General features: G+C 46.8%; 1 protein-coding gene across 3 annotated transcripts in view; it reads left to right on the top strand.

Annotated features, from left to right (window-relative positions):
- Positions 1–16,320, top strand: part of LOC105488274 (collagen type XXII alpha 1 chain) — a 327,347-nt gene that overhangs the window by 291,857 nt on the left and 19,170 nt on the right. For all 3 annotated transcript variants that reach the window (XM_011752157.2, XM_011752158.2, XM_071067774.1), the window contains exons 51-56: positions 852–905; positions 5,156–5,209; positions 7,736–7,780; positions 8,617–8,670; positions 10,118–10,171; positions 16,215–16,268. In XM_011752157.2, coding sequence (XP_011750459.2) covers positions 852–905; positions 5,156–5,209; positions 7,736–7,780; positions 8,617–8,670; positions 10,118–10,171; positions 16,215–16,268 — 315 coding nt within the window. The remainder of the gene's footprint in view (positions 1–851; positions 906–5,155; positions 5,210–7,735; positions 7,781–8,616; positions 8,671–10,117; positions 10,172–16,214; positions 16,269–16,320) is intronic.

Below are 16,320 nucleotides of genomic sequence, written 5' to 3' on the forward strand. Positions count from 1 at the left end.
TTTTAGCAATGGTAAAGCTAAGGAGAGAAAACTCCAATTTGGATTTTGTGTTAACCCCTTATCAAAGTTCTAGAGTACTGGAGAAGAGAGATACAACCTACCTATGATTATGCTATTTTCTTAATAATATCAATTTCTCTCTCCCACCCTTATTCCTCCCTCCCCCATCCTTTCTTTCCTTCCAATGGAAATCTGATCATGTTACTTCCCTCTGCTCACTGTTGTCCTTAGACTTAAGCCAAAGACTGGGCCCTGTTACTTCCATGGCACCTTGTGAACAGCCCCAGCTTTGTTCTGTTCCTTTATCACTCTGTTTCCACCTCAAGGAAAGAAATGAACAATGTCATAGCCTTTCTGTGACCCAAAGGTGCTCCTTGCTGTCGTTCACTGAGCTCCTCCTGTGCTCACAGCGGTAAACCATGCTGAGTACCTTCCTGCGTGTTATTGAATGTCCTCATTATCATCGTCGGCATCCACATCCCCCCCTCACCCATCACTGTGCTCACCCACGAGGCCCAGACACTGGGCTCTCATGTTCTACACTTGAATTCATGAAAATGCCCAGGAGAGGCTTCTTTAGGTCAATAGCAATCATAATAATGCTATTGCAAAATGTATTGCTTTCCCACTATGTGCCAGATACTGCAAGTCAGAGATCCACAGCCAGAATCTTGGTGTTGAGAAAGAAACCAGGAAATCAGAACAATTCCGTCTGTCAAGACGCTGCCTTAGCTGCCAGCTGTGAATGCAACTGCTGGAAGCTGGGCAGAAAGACGTGCTGAAACTGCCTTTGTCTTTCCATCCCCTTGAATCTTCTTTGACCTGATAACCAATTTGAGTTTCTCTTGCAGGGAGAAGAAGGCAAAGAAGGCAGAGATGGAAAGCCAGGTCCCCCTGGAGAGCCGGTAAAGGACTCTAAACTTCCTATTATATCACATACCAAATCCATTACACGTCAATAACAACTACTTTGTGTGGGGAGCTACTTTGAACCAGGTTCGAAGATAGGCATTTTCTGTGCATTATTTCATTTATATACTCCGACAACCCTGCATGGTAAACACTGCTGTCCCCATTTTAAAGCAGAAGAAACCTGGGCCTCGGGGAGGTGAAATGGCCCCAAAGTCACATGATGGGCTGGTGACAGATTCTGAACCTGAGCTCAGGGCTCCTGTCCCTGTTCCACATTTTGCTGTACTGCCCCCTGTAGCCTCAATCCTATTGATATGATAGAGGAACCTGAAGTAGATAAGCATGGCCTGGAGGAGAAAGCTGATATCTGGAGAGACCAGGATATTCCAGTAAAATCTGAGTTGGACCTGCTAGCTCCAGACACTGTGGGATTGCATACACACACACACACACACACACACACACACACACACACACACACACATGCACATACTTGTAACTCTGGCATAGATTTTTCTCATTTTGGTTTCGGTTTTGGTTTTCTTTAATGTCAGCTGTCCAGGGACACACAGTGAGATGGAGCAAGTGCTAGTGAGAATGTCTCGGTAGCTGGCCCCAGTAGCTGTTAGTTGGGAATGTGCAGGGATTTCCAAAGACCCGGATCTGTGACTTCAAAGCTGTGCTCACTGAGCTTGGTCAGTCCTTCTTGCCTGTGGATCAGAGATTCATCATGATGATGATTCATTGGTTCCTAGCAGCTCTTATGTTTTCCCAAAGCCCTTTCACAGACACTACACCAAGGGGAAGATGAAGGATGGCATCAGTGGTTTAGAGACCTGGGTTCTCCAAATGCCCACCAGTAAGAGACTAGTTAAATGATGAGCTGTCCACACCATAGAATATCAAGAGCTGTCAGAACGAATGAGGATGTTCTCTAGATACGGATGCAGAACTGCTCCTACATAGATTGTGAAGTAGAAAAGCAAAGAGTAAAACAATGTGTATAGTCTGTCCTATTTTGTATAAAAATAGTTGTGGGCCTATTTTTTTTCAGTGTTTATCTAAAGGAACTCTGGAAGACTCCATAAAACACCCATAAAAGTAGTTCCTGTCCATGGGAGGATGATTGTCAAACACGGGGACATAGCAGTAGGAAGACAACTTTCTATTCCATGGTATTTTATTTTACGGTTATCTTCTTAATTTTTTGGAGCCATGAGTATGCATGACTTATTGATAAAATTAAATTGAAAATATAGTGATTAAATAAAAATATTTTATGCCAAAATTACAACAACAATAATAATAATAGCAATAAAAGCTGGCTTTGGATTCTGGCCCCACTCCTTACTAGGTTTTGTGATCTGAGTGAGTCAGAAAGCATCTCTGAGCTTCAGTTTCTTCTGAAATAGAATGAGAATAATATACCAATTTGCCAGAGTTGCTGGTTAATCATGTAATGTAGAAAATGTGTTAAATGCATCAGGCTTATCTAACTATCAATTATTTTAGTAAGCTACTTTTCCCAACTACCCTAGTTGTGGCTCCTGGTGAGGCTAGAACTGCAGAGCCTTTAGAACCACTAAGTGGAACTACATAAAAGTTTCTATAGTGAGGTTTATGTTCCATTTAATTTGTTTGATCATAAACTATTATGACTCATTCTGAATCTCACGCAACTTGCTGGAAGCACCTTCTTTATCATTTTACACTGTTTGCCAGATGCTGAAACCAAAATTCACTGCTGACAGCAAAAGAAAGAGCTTTTAGCAGCTGAGCAAATTGAAAAGTCTCGATGAGGTGCTGTGGACTGACACCCAGCAGAGCTGCCCATGGTGGGCAAATGGCATTCAGCCTGGGCAAAAATGTGGAAAGGGTAGAGAGAAGCACACATATTACACCATGGCTGACAGCAACTGTGTGTGCGCCTGCGGGGGGGGCACTGAGCACTTCTTTACATTTTTCCACTGTAGTCCCCAGAAGAACCTTATGGGCTGTGGGTACCATTATTTCTCCCAGATGAAGAAACTAAGACACAAAGAGGATGATAGCTTGATCAAGGGCATAGGGCTGGTAAATGAAGCATCCAGGACTCACACTCCTGGAGGCTGACCCCAGAGTTTGCTGCTGCAGAGCAGTGCATTGACCTTTCTGCCGAACGTGTATTATGCTGAGGGGCTGTTGTTTACAGTTCAGAATAGCTGAGGACACTGGTCTTCATCCAGTCTGTCTATTCAATGCCTAATTTGATGCAGGTAGAGTATTTAGGAGGTGATTCCATGAACCAGTGATGGAGGGACGAAGGGAATGGAACTGGGAAAGAAGGAAAGGGAGGCTGGCAACTGGTGACTCCAGGCTGGGGCCCAGTCTCACTGGGGATCCTCTGACTGCTCCTGGAGGCATTGACTTCCCTGCACTTGGGCCTTCCACACCTCAAAGTCAAGCATCCTCTAGGGTCAGGGAACATCTTCATTCTATGTCTGCCCTTCAACCTATGCAGGAACTGCTCCACAAGGGGGCAGGCACTTTCCTGGGTGGGCCCCAGGGGATGTGGTTGGAAAACGGCAGCATCTGCTACAGGTACTCGGTGGCCCCTCTTCAAGTTGACTTGCCCATTCAGAGTTTGTATATGGGAGGAGCACAAATGGATAGACAGACCAACTGGATAAATAGAACATAGGATGGATGGATGGAGGGGTGGAGGGATGGAGGGAGGATTGGATGGATGGATGGATGATGGATGGATGGATGGATGGATGGATGGATGGATTGTTGGATGGATGGGTGGATGGATGGATGGATGGTTGAATGGATGGATGGATGGATGAATGAATGGATACACATGGATATATAGACAGCCTTTTGTGTTGCCTGTTGCTTAATTTTTATTAAGAGATATTTGAACATTAATTATAGGGTAGGATGAAGTGCAGACTCTAGAACCAAAATGCCTGGATTAGAACCCCAGCTGTGTGACCTTGAGCAGATGACTGAACCTCTATGTGCCTCAGTGTTTTGCCTGAGGGTTAACAAGAGTCAGGCGTCAGTGACATCATAGTGAAAACCTTCAGTAGCTACTGGTTGTTCCATTTTTCTGCTGGTGCCTTGGGCCAGTGATGGCCATGACAGTTGACTCTGAGGCAGGAGCCAGGCTATGTACACCCTATATCACAAAGACCTACAAGGGAGGACTGTCCCAAATTTACAGATTCAGAGATCCAGAGAAAGGAAATGACACTTTAAGATCACGCAACTAAACTAAGAAACAGGCAAACCTGGAAGTCAGGGCTTTAGGCCCCACCCTTCTTTCTATAGTTTTTTTTTTTTTTTTTTTTTTCTAAATCCAAGGATGTTCCTTTCTCTCCCTGCTCCCTAATAATGGGCTGCATATAATTTCCAAGGTTTATAACTTGTAAACATGAGTTGGACAGAATGTTTGGGAACAGGCATGTCCTCCAGGCCCAACGTGCTGCCCCTTCTGCCCATCCATCAAACTTAGCCTTTCATCTACTTTCCTCTGCCCCTCCTCCCCTCATTCTTCCCCTGACCCCATCTTCAATATATATGGACCTAAGTTGCCAAGCCTCTAGTTGTCTTCTATTCCTGGTTTGGTTCTGTGCAGGGCAATGCCAAGCTGTGGGCAGTAAAGAATTTTAAATAACAAAAGTGTTCTGACAAGCTCTTTTAAGATGATGGGGTGAGTAAAAGGCTGTGTACATCACAGGTCACCCTGCCAGTATGTACTGCGGCTGACCTGGAAACAGCATCTGCTTGGGTGTGGCACTCAGCTGGAATTCAGCCTGTCTTTGCTATTTAATACCTTCATAAAAATATAACTTCTTTGAACCTCAGTGTTGCCATCGGTAAAGTGCAAGTGTTAATAGCAGCCTTGACATGTTTTTTGCAAGTGGGCATAAAGTCATCTATGAAGCTAAGATGGCCATATAATTTCTCATCCACACGAAGATGCTTCTGACAGTGAAAGGGGGGGTACTAGGCATCATTAATTTGGAGATGAAACCTGTGTAACCAGCACCATCCCAGGAAAACCAGGAATATAATAGGCCTGAATACATGGTGGAGATCTGTGTAGATTAAGATGGACCAAGACGCCAGGGGACAGGGCTGACAGGGTGGACAGAGACCGGCTTGTGGGAATAGAATGGTAGGAAACACAGAGAGCCAGGAATAGGAAGATTCTTACAATGTTGTTCTCAAACTCTTCTTTTCTTCCTACTCTCAGGGCAAAGCAGGAGAGCCGGGTCTACCAGGACCAGAGGGTGCCCGAGGCCCACCTGTAAGTGTGCAATGTGTGTTGGGAACAGTAGAACCAAGCCCATCAGTCACATGGCTTTCACCACTGTGGGCAGGGCTAGCCCAGACTGCCCGGTCATGGGGTCCTGGAAGTCCTTCTCCTCCAGGCGGCTGTGCATCTGTGCGGTCAATTCAGCTTTGTCACACTACATAGCTGTGAAATTCATCTTCACAATTGCAGCCATTACCTTGTTGTTGCTAAAAGTTTTCTTTGTTCTTATCCAATTTATTATAATTTCAATGGGTTTTCTCTGGATAATAGAGCCTAGAAATGAATCTTAATTTTAGTTTTGAACACTTTCCATAGCTCAGGTTTTTTCCCAATTGTAAAAGTAACCCATTCTCATTGCCTAGTGGTATTAATAGTAATGATGATGGTAATAATAAGAAAAAGAACACAAAAAATGGTATAGAGAAGAAAATTAATTTACTTCTAATTCTACAACAGAGAAGTAAAGTTTTTAATATTCAGTGTATTTTTTCTAGTCCTTTTTTCTATATATGAACTCTAGCGTCTATATATGTACATCTATATCTCGCTATCTAGCTATTATACATATAAACAGACACAGATACTATTTACCTACAAAAATGAACTCTATGTATTTTAGGGTTATTGGGTTTTATTGCTAAGTGTTTCATCTCTTCATAATTTCAAAATTGTTTTCACAATTTCTTAAATTGCTTTTAGAAAAAAATATGATTTTAAATGATTATCCTAAAATTATCTGGATTTTATCCAGCAGATCAAAATCCTAGCTCTGTTTTCTTCATGTTTTTCTTTTTAAAAATCAACTTTCTGGCTAGTATTCAATAAGAAGGAAATAATATACAAAAATAAGTTTTCTGTTTTCCTAAATCCCCTTGTTTTTCACACGATTGCACCAGAAAACACCCGAGAATAAGGAATATTACCTCTTATGCGGATTGCAACACTGAGCTAGTGATCAATTTATTAAAGGTGGTTCCTGGAGTGACAGGGGCTCCCTTTCAGCCAGGAAACCCATGGACCCTGTATTGGGGGCAAGACCCATCTCTCAACTGGGAGTTGTAATGAAAGAACTGAGGTTTGAAAGCCAGGCAGGGAAAAGAAGACCAAGTTCGTCTGGCTGACATAGAATAAGTCAGGACAAAGCTTTGTAGAATGGAGTGGGTTTTCAGATAGAAAGACCTGGATTCAGCCTTTACTTTATCATGTATTGACTTTGTGACCTTGGTCGCAACAAGGACCTTTCTGAACCCCTGTGTCTTCTGTGAAACGGCAGTCATAATGACTCCCATTCTTGCAGAGTGGTTATAAGGACTAAAGGAGAAGGTAGGACATGTGACATTCCCAGCAGAGTGCCTGGCTCATTGAGTGTGGCTCCCCCCGTTGGTGCTTTTGTCATGATCAGATGGGAAGAGAGCACACCAGAGTCTCTTCCTCTGGGCTGGCTGAATTTGGAATTCTGGAGTCCTTAAGGAATTTGGAATTCTGGAGTCCTTAAGGAAGATGCGGAGCCCCACGAAAACCCCAGCCCTCTCCAGGGAAATGTAGCTGGACTGTTTTGAGCAACTGGAGAGCACTGTGCAGTCCTTATTTAGTCTTATTCTGTCCTGATGGCAACTCTGCAGAAGTAGGTTCTATCCTAATTTTACAGGTGTGGAAACTGAGTCCCAGAGAAGAGAAGTAGAGCTCCCAAGATCCCACAGCTACAAAGTGGGAGCCATGGCCCATCCCAGACCTAACTCCAAAGTCAGCGCAGTTCCATGAAACTTAAGAGCATATGGCAATCCTTTCCATAGTTTAATACTGCAAAGCTATGCCAGGCGGGCATTTTTTTATCCTTGAGCTTTAGCTTTACATCCACCAGGTGAGGATTCCCACACTGTCAGATTGGTCTGGAGATTAAAAATGATGGTCTCAGCTCTGCTAATGGTTTAATCTTCACTCACAAGGCCCGAAGCTCTGTAGCGGAGCTTCAGGTAATATGCCTCCAAGGTGCAACTCTGGACAAGGAGACCCCAGCGCTATGACTCGGGATGTAACTCCCAGAGCTGAACGTACTCAGGGGTGTTGGTAGGACCAGCAATGGCCACAGGAACAAGGAAGGGGCAACAGGACCTAACTATGGGTGAAAGCGATGTTCCCTACAAGGGAATCACCTGACTCAGGAGCCGTGCAGAGAGGGGCCGGTCAAGCCATGTGCTGTGAGCCTGGAACAATCAGGAGGAACAAGGAGTGCAGGAGACACCTGAACCATTAGGGCAACGCCCCGACACTCCGAGGCATTTGTGGGATGAGGCCTGGCAGCCCGGCCCACAGTACAGAGGGGGCTGGGAGGAAGGGCTCTTGGTGTCCAGCCGTCAAACCTCTGGCACCAAGTGTGGCACCAAGTAGGGCTCGGTATCCTGCAAATGGTAAAGAATGAGTGGGGGCAATGTGGGTCAAAGCAGGCGGGGAGGGATACCTGCCTTCTGCCCCAAGAGCCTGCTCTGTCATGGGGTAACTCCATTCTCTTCCTTCTAGGGCTTCAAGGGACACACAGGCGATTCTGGTGCACCTGGTCCCCGAGTAAGTGGGCGCCTCTTTGGAGGTCCCCTGAGGTGGGCAGAGCTTACACTTCCCAGACAGATGGTTCTTGCAGCCTGCAGGCCCTGGCAGTGCCTTACCCGAGAGAGGACACGGAGCACACCAGCATGGAACAGGCCAGCACAGGGACACCTTGGATGCACCATCCCCACCTCTTGGCCTAATTCCCTCAGGTGGTTTTTCTGGGGTCCAGACATTATCATGGCCAACCAGTTTGGCCGAATCAGTCTGGACTCAGGTGTGTCATACACGTCAGCCCTGAGCCTTGTGAGGCGGTTGCTGCTATTATGTTCATTTTGTGGAGGAGGAAACTGAAGCCCAGAGGACATGGGTAATTTCCCAAGGTCCTAGATCTTATATATGGAAAGCATCACTTTTACCCTGGATGGGAAGACTCCAGAAACTATTTCCTTATCCTTTAACTCCTCTGTCTCCTCTGAATGCCCAGAATGGAAGTGACATTAGGGGTCAGCTGGTTGGATCCCTTGCATGATCTAGTCACCAAGGAGCAAGCGCAGGTGTAGAGAGGGTCAAGTGCATGAGCAGATGAGGAGGCAGCGCTCCAAGCGTATATGCCAGAGCCTTCAGCTGCTGTTCTTCCTTGCCTGAGCTGCACAGAGAGGCACAGCATGGCTCCAGGCACTCACAGCTGGCCTTGGGTGCGCCCCGGACCTCAACTCAGGGCCAGGCTCTGCGTACAGAAGTTGACAGGGCCCCTGGGTCTCTCCACCTCTCCCAGCTCCTCAGATGCCCCTGTGGTTGAGGCAGCCAGTGGCTGAAGCATCTCCTTCCCTAATGGCAGGCCTTTTTGTTCCTAGGGAGAGCCTGGTGCCATGGGGCCTCCTGGTCAGGAAGGGTTACCAGGAAAAGATGTAAGTGGGGTCCTATGGGGCCTGGCTGGGCTGGGGCTGGGGGTATCAAGGAAGTGACAGCCAGAAACTGCCCCGCAGTGGTTGGTGGCAGCACTGCCAAGAGGCACACAGATGACGTCACAGGATTGGTTGGCAAGGGTGAGATTGGAGCCTCCAGCCTCGTGGGTGGGTAGCTGGGCTTTATGGTTGATAAGGAAGCTTTTCTGGATCAGTCGTGATTTGTCCACTGGTACAAATGATAGGCCTGTTGGGTCCAGCCTTAAATGGACTTGACAGGCATTTCAGAGTTTCTCCCGGATTATTTCTCCATCTCTCGGGCTCGGCAGTGTTCAAAGAAACTAAACACTCCTCACTGCCACCACCGTGTGCCGTGTTAATTGTACACCGCTTGAATGGCTCTCCCTTTTATTTGGTGTTGGTATCTCAGCAGAACAAGGAGTCTCACTCCATCACCCAGGCTGGAGTGCAGTGTTGTGATCTCAGCTCACTGTAACCTCCACCTTCCGGGTTCAAACAATTCTCCTGTCTCAGCCTCCTGAGTAGCTGGGACTAGAGGTGCCTGCCACCACACCTGGCTAATTTTTGTATTTTTAGTAAAGATGGAGTTTCACCTTGTTGGTCAGGCTGGTCTTGAACTGCTGACTTCAGGTGATCCACATGCCTTGGCCTCCCAAAGTGCTGGGATTATAGGCGTGAGCCACTGTGCCCATCCAAAACAAGGGAAATTTTGACCCCAGGTGTACAAATGAAAAATTTGAGATCCAGAGAGATTAAGGGACTGACTTATGGTCACCCAGAGAGTCAGAGGCAGGAATAGCTTACCTGGAGTCCAGAATCCAGCAGCTCCACATCCCCTAGGGACCAGCCCTTTGCATGTGGCATCCTGCAGGGTGGCTGGACATATGGGATGCAGAGTGGCATCATGGAACTGGCCGTTTGGTCAGACGCAGAGGCACCAGGTACTGAGGTACAAAGTGGTCTCATGCCCACCATATGGGTCCTTCAGGATCTGCCTTTAAATTGATGAAGTGGACTCTTCCCCAATGGCTCTTGACACACCAGAGCACATGGTCCCTGTGGCTGATCTGCTCCCAGAAATGGTGGAGCTGGAAAGGATACTTAGGAGAAATCTGATCTAGTTCACATGTGCTTTCTTAGCTGTGGAATCTGTTTTACAAGATCAGTCTAATGTGTGGAGCCCTATGCATATGTCTAAAAAGTAACTGAATAAATGGATGCACAAATGCGGGCTTGCGTGCATTTACTCACCCACAGGAAGGGAGTTTGTTCATATTTGGAATAATGGACAATTGATGATGAAACATGCTGGACAGTTTGTTGGTTCCTTTGGGTAACTTGGCGAGGTTTGGTTAATATTTGAAATTGTGACGCCATCATCTTCACACAGCTACTTGGTGATGACACCACCTTTCTCTCTTTGTTCCAGGGTGACACTGGACCCACTGGGCCACAGGGTCCCCAAGGACCAAGGGGCCCACCGGTGAGTTTTGCTTTGCGACTAATGTGCTTCATGTTATTGCAGGGCCTGTTACCACGATGATATTTAGTTAGTTCCCTCTGGTGCCACAGTATATATTGTTAAAAAATTGTAATATGTTTTAGCAGTTGGTAAATAGCTGCCCCCTTAAGTCCCCCTAGTCACCTCCCCCAACACTCAGATTGTTTTCTGAGACCATCCCCCACAACAATAGAAAAATTACAAAGGTGCCACCGGGCACCACTGGAGCTCTGTAGGACTTTGCCCCGATGCTCTGCTCTAGCTCTGGGCCACACTAGGGGTTGGTGCTTGCTAGAGGTTAGTTTCCCGAGGCTGCTGTAACCAAGTACCATGAATGGAATACGGTACATGGCAGAAATGTGTTGCCTCATGGTTCTGGAGGCCAGAAGCCTGACATTCAGATCAACAGGGTTGGTTCCTTCTGAGGCTAAGACAGAATCATTCCAGGTGTCTCTCCCAGCTTCTGGGGCTTTGCTGACTCCCTAGGGCATTCCTTGGCTTGTGGGGGCACCACCCTGGCCTTTGCCTTCATCTTCACATTGTGTTCTCCCTGCTTGTGTCTCTCTCCAAATATCCCCCCCGACTTTTTTTTTTTTTTTTTTTGAGATGGATTCCTGCTGTGTCACCCAGGCTGGAGTGCAGTGGTGCGATCTCAGCTCATTGCAACCTCTGCCTCCTGGGCTCAAGCGATTCTCCTGCCTCAGCCTCCCAAGTAGCTGGGATTACAGGTGCGTGCCACCATGCCCCTAATTTTTTTTTTTTTTTGTCTTTTTAGTAGAGATGGGGTTTTGCCACGTTGGCCAGGCTGGTTTCGAACTCCTGACCTCAAGTGATCTGCCCCACTCGGCCTCCCAAAAGTGCTGGGATTACAGGTGTGCGCCACCATGCCACTAATTTTTTTTTTTTTGTCTTTTTAGTAGAGATGGGGTTTTGCCACGTTGGCCAGGCTGGTTTCGAACTCCTGACCTCAAGTGATCTGCCCCACTCGGCCTCCCAAAAGTGCTGGGATTACAGGCGTGAGCCACTGCACCTGGCCCAAAGTTCCCCTTTTTATAAGAAAACCGGTCCTTATTGGGTAAGGGGCTCGCCCTATTCAATATGACCTTATTTTAACTAATTACATTTGCAATGACCCAATTTCCCATTGTGGTCACATTCAGAGGAACTGAATGTTAGGACTTAAAAATTTGGGGGGGACACAGTTGAACCCCATAGCATTCCATATGATTGATAAATATTTGGATGTTATCTCTGCCTGTTTGTGCAAAGAGGCAAATCCTTATCTAAGAGCAGCCTGAAAGAGTACGGAGAAGGTCAATAATAGATATTTAGGTGCCTAGTGCTGTGCAAAGACAAAAGCATACATTATCCCATTTAAGCCCAGGGGCCATCTCAGAAACGCAGCTTTGATATCTGTGTCTCTCTCTATATTATTATCAATATAATTCATGCTAATTGTAGAGGCAATCAGACAGAATTGAATGTTACAAAGTAACAAGAAAATTCCCTCTTCACCCCCACCCCAATCCCACCTCCAGAGGAAGCCACTATTTAGAAGCACTTTGTGTATCTTTTAAAATATTTTCAATACGCCTACGGGCATACAGAATACATATTTTGTACACAACACTTTATCTTTTGCAACTGGCTTATTTTGTATTGCTTGTATGTTGTGTATTTTTTGAATGAGTGATGGAATAAACAAGTGAATGAATATTGGTTTCCCAAGTCTAGGTCACACAGCTTGTAAGAGCTTTAGGTTGGTTTGAAACCAAGACTTTCTGATGCCAAATCCTGTGTTCTCCACCCTACTGTGGACAAGCGTGGGCTTTGTCTTCGAGATCCTAGGGAGTGGGTGTGTGGCAGATCCTATGAGCTTGGATGTCCCATCTTTTCAGAACTTACCAGGTAGTGTCATCTTCTCCCCTGATGGGGCCACAGTGACTCAAATGAGCTGAAGCCCAGGCTCCCCAGGTGTGAGCTGTCAATGGGGTGTTATCAACCCCACGGGGAAAACATTGATTCTTGAGGTGTCAAAGAGTATGTGTCAAATACAGATACGAATACAGTACATAAACAGATGTATAGCTTAGCTGTGATATTAAAGTTTCATATGGAGAGATTAGGAAAAAATATGTAAAAAGGCAACTGGAGAGGGAGTAATAAGGACAAAAATTTGAGAAACCCTGCTCCAGAGCCCCCCAAGAGCGGGGTGGCCCTGACCGGGTCTCCCTGGCTCCCTCACTGGGCTTTTGCAACCAATTCTGGAGTTCAGCCATCTGGGCTTGATTTCTGCCTCTCCCGTATTCATCACATGAACTAGGTGAGTTTCTTCACTTCTCCCAGGACTCAGTTTTCTCATCTGTAAAACGGAGGCAATCTGGACAGAACAAGGAGACTATAAGAATCCAGCATGGTCATCCAGTGAAGTGAGAGAACAGTGCCCAGCCCTTGGAATGTGCCCCGAGCCAGGTCCTCTTCATTCCTGGAGGCAAGAGGGGCCTTTGCTCTGCTTCTCTCCCTGGCCTCTTGGCATCGGGCAGCAATCAAATTATTGATGAGTGCAAACACATTCAAAGGCACAGAAGACGGAAAGGGAAGTGACTTCTTGTTTTGAGACAGGCTCTCACTGTGTTGCCCAGGCTGGACTTCAGCGGCATGATCACAGCTAACTGCAGCCTTGACCTCCTGGTTTCAAGCCCTTCTCCTGTCTCAGTCTCCCAAGTAGCTGGGACCACAAGTGCATACCACCATGCTCAGCTATTTAAAAAAATGTCTGTAGATATGAGGTCTCTCTGTGTTGTCCAAGTTGGTCTCAGACTTCTGGGCCCAGGCAGTCCTCCCATCTCAGCCTCCCCAAGTGCTGAAATTATAGGTGTAAGCCACCATGGTTGGCTGGGAAGTGACATTTGGCGAGCAGCGAGTACTCAGAACAGGTGTGTGAGGTGGAAGAAAGCAGCTGGCCTGGTGAGGTTGTGAAGGGCTTCACATACCACATGCTGGGTGGGGGGTGGCCCCAAAATCCCAAGGCCCCCAAAGGCTGCTGTGTGGTTCTAGCTTGCTCCTATCAATTCTGAGGTACATCATAAGGAATTTGATACTAAAAATGAGCTGCTGAAGTTCGCCAAATATCTACTTTTTTAAAAAACAGAATAGTTCTGAGTTCTTTCTCTGACAGCCTCATTCTTACTCCACTGTAATTTCTGTGCTTTTCTGAGTTAGGAGAAGGATTCTGGCAAGTTCACACAACTTTGAACTGGACACGGAATATGTATAGAGTGCCTCCATCAATAGTTGTGGTGATTGTGAATGTATGTGTGGCCTGAAAACTTTCATTTTGCTTTCTCTAAAATCTACAGCCACCCCGGGGTAAGAATGACCCATGTGGCAACCACCTCACAGCCACTAGCTTCCAACAAGCACCAGTGGAGTGGAGTTCAGTGCTGGGGACTGCATGAGGCATTTACATGATTCCTTCATTTTCTCCCCAAACCCTGTGAGACAGGTGTCATTGCTGTCCCCATTCACAGATGAGAAATGGAGACACAGAGAAGTCTAGTAACGTGCCCAAGATCACACTGCAAGTCAGTGACACAGCCAGGATTTGGACCCCAGCATTCTCATTCAAGAGCCTGCAGCTGCAACACCCAGCCTGGCTGGCATGTGCTAGATGTCCTTGTCAGAAAGATCATCCTGGAAGGAGGGGTCTTAGAATAGGAGTTTGGAGCTCAAAAGGGTTGAAAAGGGGAGCTGTGGTTTCCATTCCTGGGAAGCAGAGACCCAAGGGGCTTGGCGAGGGAGAGCAGGACACAGGAGTGGCCTGGGAGGGAACCAGGTCCCAGCCCCAATAGGCCTCAAGTGCACAGAGCACAGGCGGCCGCCCAGAACCACCCACCCTGCCTTCTGTGCACATGGCCTGTGTTGGCACCGTATGCTACTGGGTCTTGGCCCTTATCCTCTCTGCAATGTCTTGGCCCTTATCCTCCTTGCAAAGAGAAGATTAGAGGAAGAAGGAGGAGAGATAGAATTTCCATAGGGATAAGGCGAAGTACATATTTTTAGAGGGACACAGATGGGTTGGTGGGCGGAGGAAGGTGCAGGGAGAAGCGTTATGCAGCGTTCGCGGAAGGGCCGAGTACGGGTAAGCAGTCCACAAATCCAGCTGGCTGCTCTGATTTTAGACCTTACTAGCTCAGCGATCCCTGGCAGGTCTGTTAAGGGGGTTCTGGGATATGGGGAGAAAGACGTCTGTGCTGTATGATTCCTGGCAGGATCCAGTGACATCAGGCCATGGCCATGCATGTGCTTTGGAGGCATAAGATGAAAGCTGTATTTATGATCGCTGACCCATAAGGCATGTCCTTAAGGAGGGGCAGAGCAGTATGAGATGGAATCAGTGCTGCCTATGTTCAGATCTCAGCTCCTCCCCTTGCCTCAGAGGCAGGTGGCTTAGCATTTCTGAGCCTCAGTTTCCCCATTTGTAAAAGGGTGATGATGTTTGGGTCTGATGTGAGCAGTGAGTGAGTTAATGCATGTGAAATGCAAAGCTCTTAGAAGTCTGGGCCGGGCGCGGTGGCTCAAGCCTGTAATCCCAGCACTTTGGGAGGCCGAGACGGGCGGATCACGAGGTCAGGAGATCGAGACCATCCTGGCTAACACGATGTGAAACCCCATCTCTACTAAAAAATACAAAAAAAAAACTAGCCGGGCGAGGTGGCGGGCGCCTGTAGTCCCAGCTACACGGGAGGCTGAGGCAGGAGAATGGCGTGAACCCGGGAGGCGGAGCTTGCAGTGAGCCGAGATCCGGCCACTGCACTCCAGCCCGGGCGACAGAGCGAGACTCCGTCTCAAAAAAAAAAAAAAAAAAAAAAAAAAAAAAGAAGTCTGGTATGTAAGAAGTGCCCGGTCAGCATCAGCTACTTTATACTGGAACATGCTTCCATAAATCCAACACATTTGTGAATATATGTTTCACAGATTATAGGGCATTAACACTTTTTGGTTAAAGGATCAATGGAGAGTGATTCTCTAGGACGTCCTTGGTTCATTATTTAGCAGCAAACCTCCTGTGTGTCTGGCACAGCATTGGAGACACACAAGGAGGCTCTCTTCTCCTAGGCTGGAAATATAAAGAATGACAAGGCATAGACTCTGCCTTTGGGTTACTCATGGTGAGGAAGAGAGCCAGGTAAAGACACAGCAGCCAACGGGAAAGTGCCCTGAGTGGGGGAGTGTGGTGGGCAGAGGAAGAGACTGACACAGCCTGGGGAATTGAAGCTGTGAATTTTTGGCTTAATAGAAATTTGTCTGATACTGAAAGGGAGTAGCCAGGAACATTCTTGAGCTTTCTTGTTTTTAGTCTACTGGGATCCTATTTGTTAAATGTGTTCGCCAAAACTATGAATGTGCACAATATCTCTGTGAAGTTAGAGAGAATTAGACTTGGAAACCTCAGTCCTGGAATCTGGAGTGAATGGACCTTCCATTTTGTAGCTGCATGACTCTGCACAGGCCGTTTTTCTTCTCTGTGCCTCAGTATCTACCTATTTTAAATGAGAGTATAATGATCTTCTCAGTCGGGGAGTCCAAGGAGATAAGGGCATGGACATGGTCCCTAAGCTGAGACCAGCACTGTGGCAGTGTGAGCAATTGCGTGTAAGCTGGGTTGTGTTAGATGGTTTGCTTGTTCTTCAGCACAGCAACTGAATGGAAGGATGAATAGATGAATAAGTGAATGTGGTCATAATTATTTACTGTGCCTCAGCTGTGGGCACCACTCACCAGGCTAGACTTTTTCATGCCCACGGACTCATTTAATTTCACAACAATATTATGAATTAAATATTACAGTCCCTTTTAGAAGTTGAGAAACATCCTCTGAATATGAAGTGGTTGACTGAGAGCCACGCTGGCTAGAGTAACAGATTCTGTATAAAACCAAGTCCTGTGCATCAGTCTATCTCTTTGTTCCACGTCCTGCTCTTTGATGCCCTGGCAGGATGATTATCCCTGTTTCTTCCACCAGGGCAAGAATGGATCACCGGGATCTCCAGGAGAGCCTGGCCCTTCAGGAACCCCCGTGAGTTCTCTTTGGCTGCTATGTGATGGCATTGGGGTGAGCTTTGAAAGGG

Source organism: Macaca nemestrina, chromosome 8, assembly GCF_043159975.1.
Source record: "Macaca nemestrina isolate mMacNem1 chromosome 8, mMacNem.hap1, whole genome shotgun sequence".
Classification (NCBI taxonomy): domain Eukaryota; kingdom Metazoa; phylum Chordata; class Mammalia; order Primates; family Cercopithecidae; genus Macaca; species Macaca nemestrina.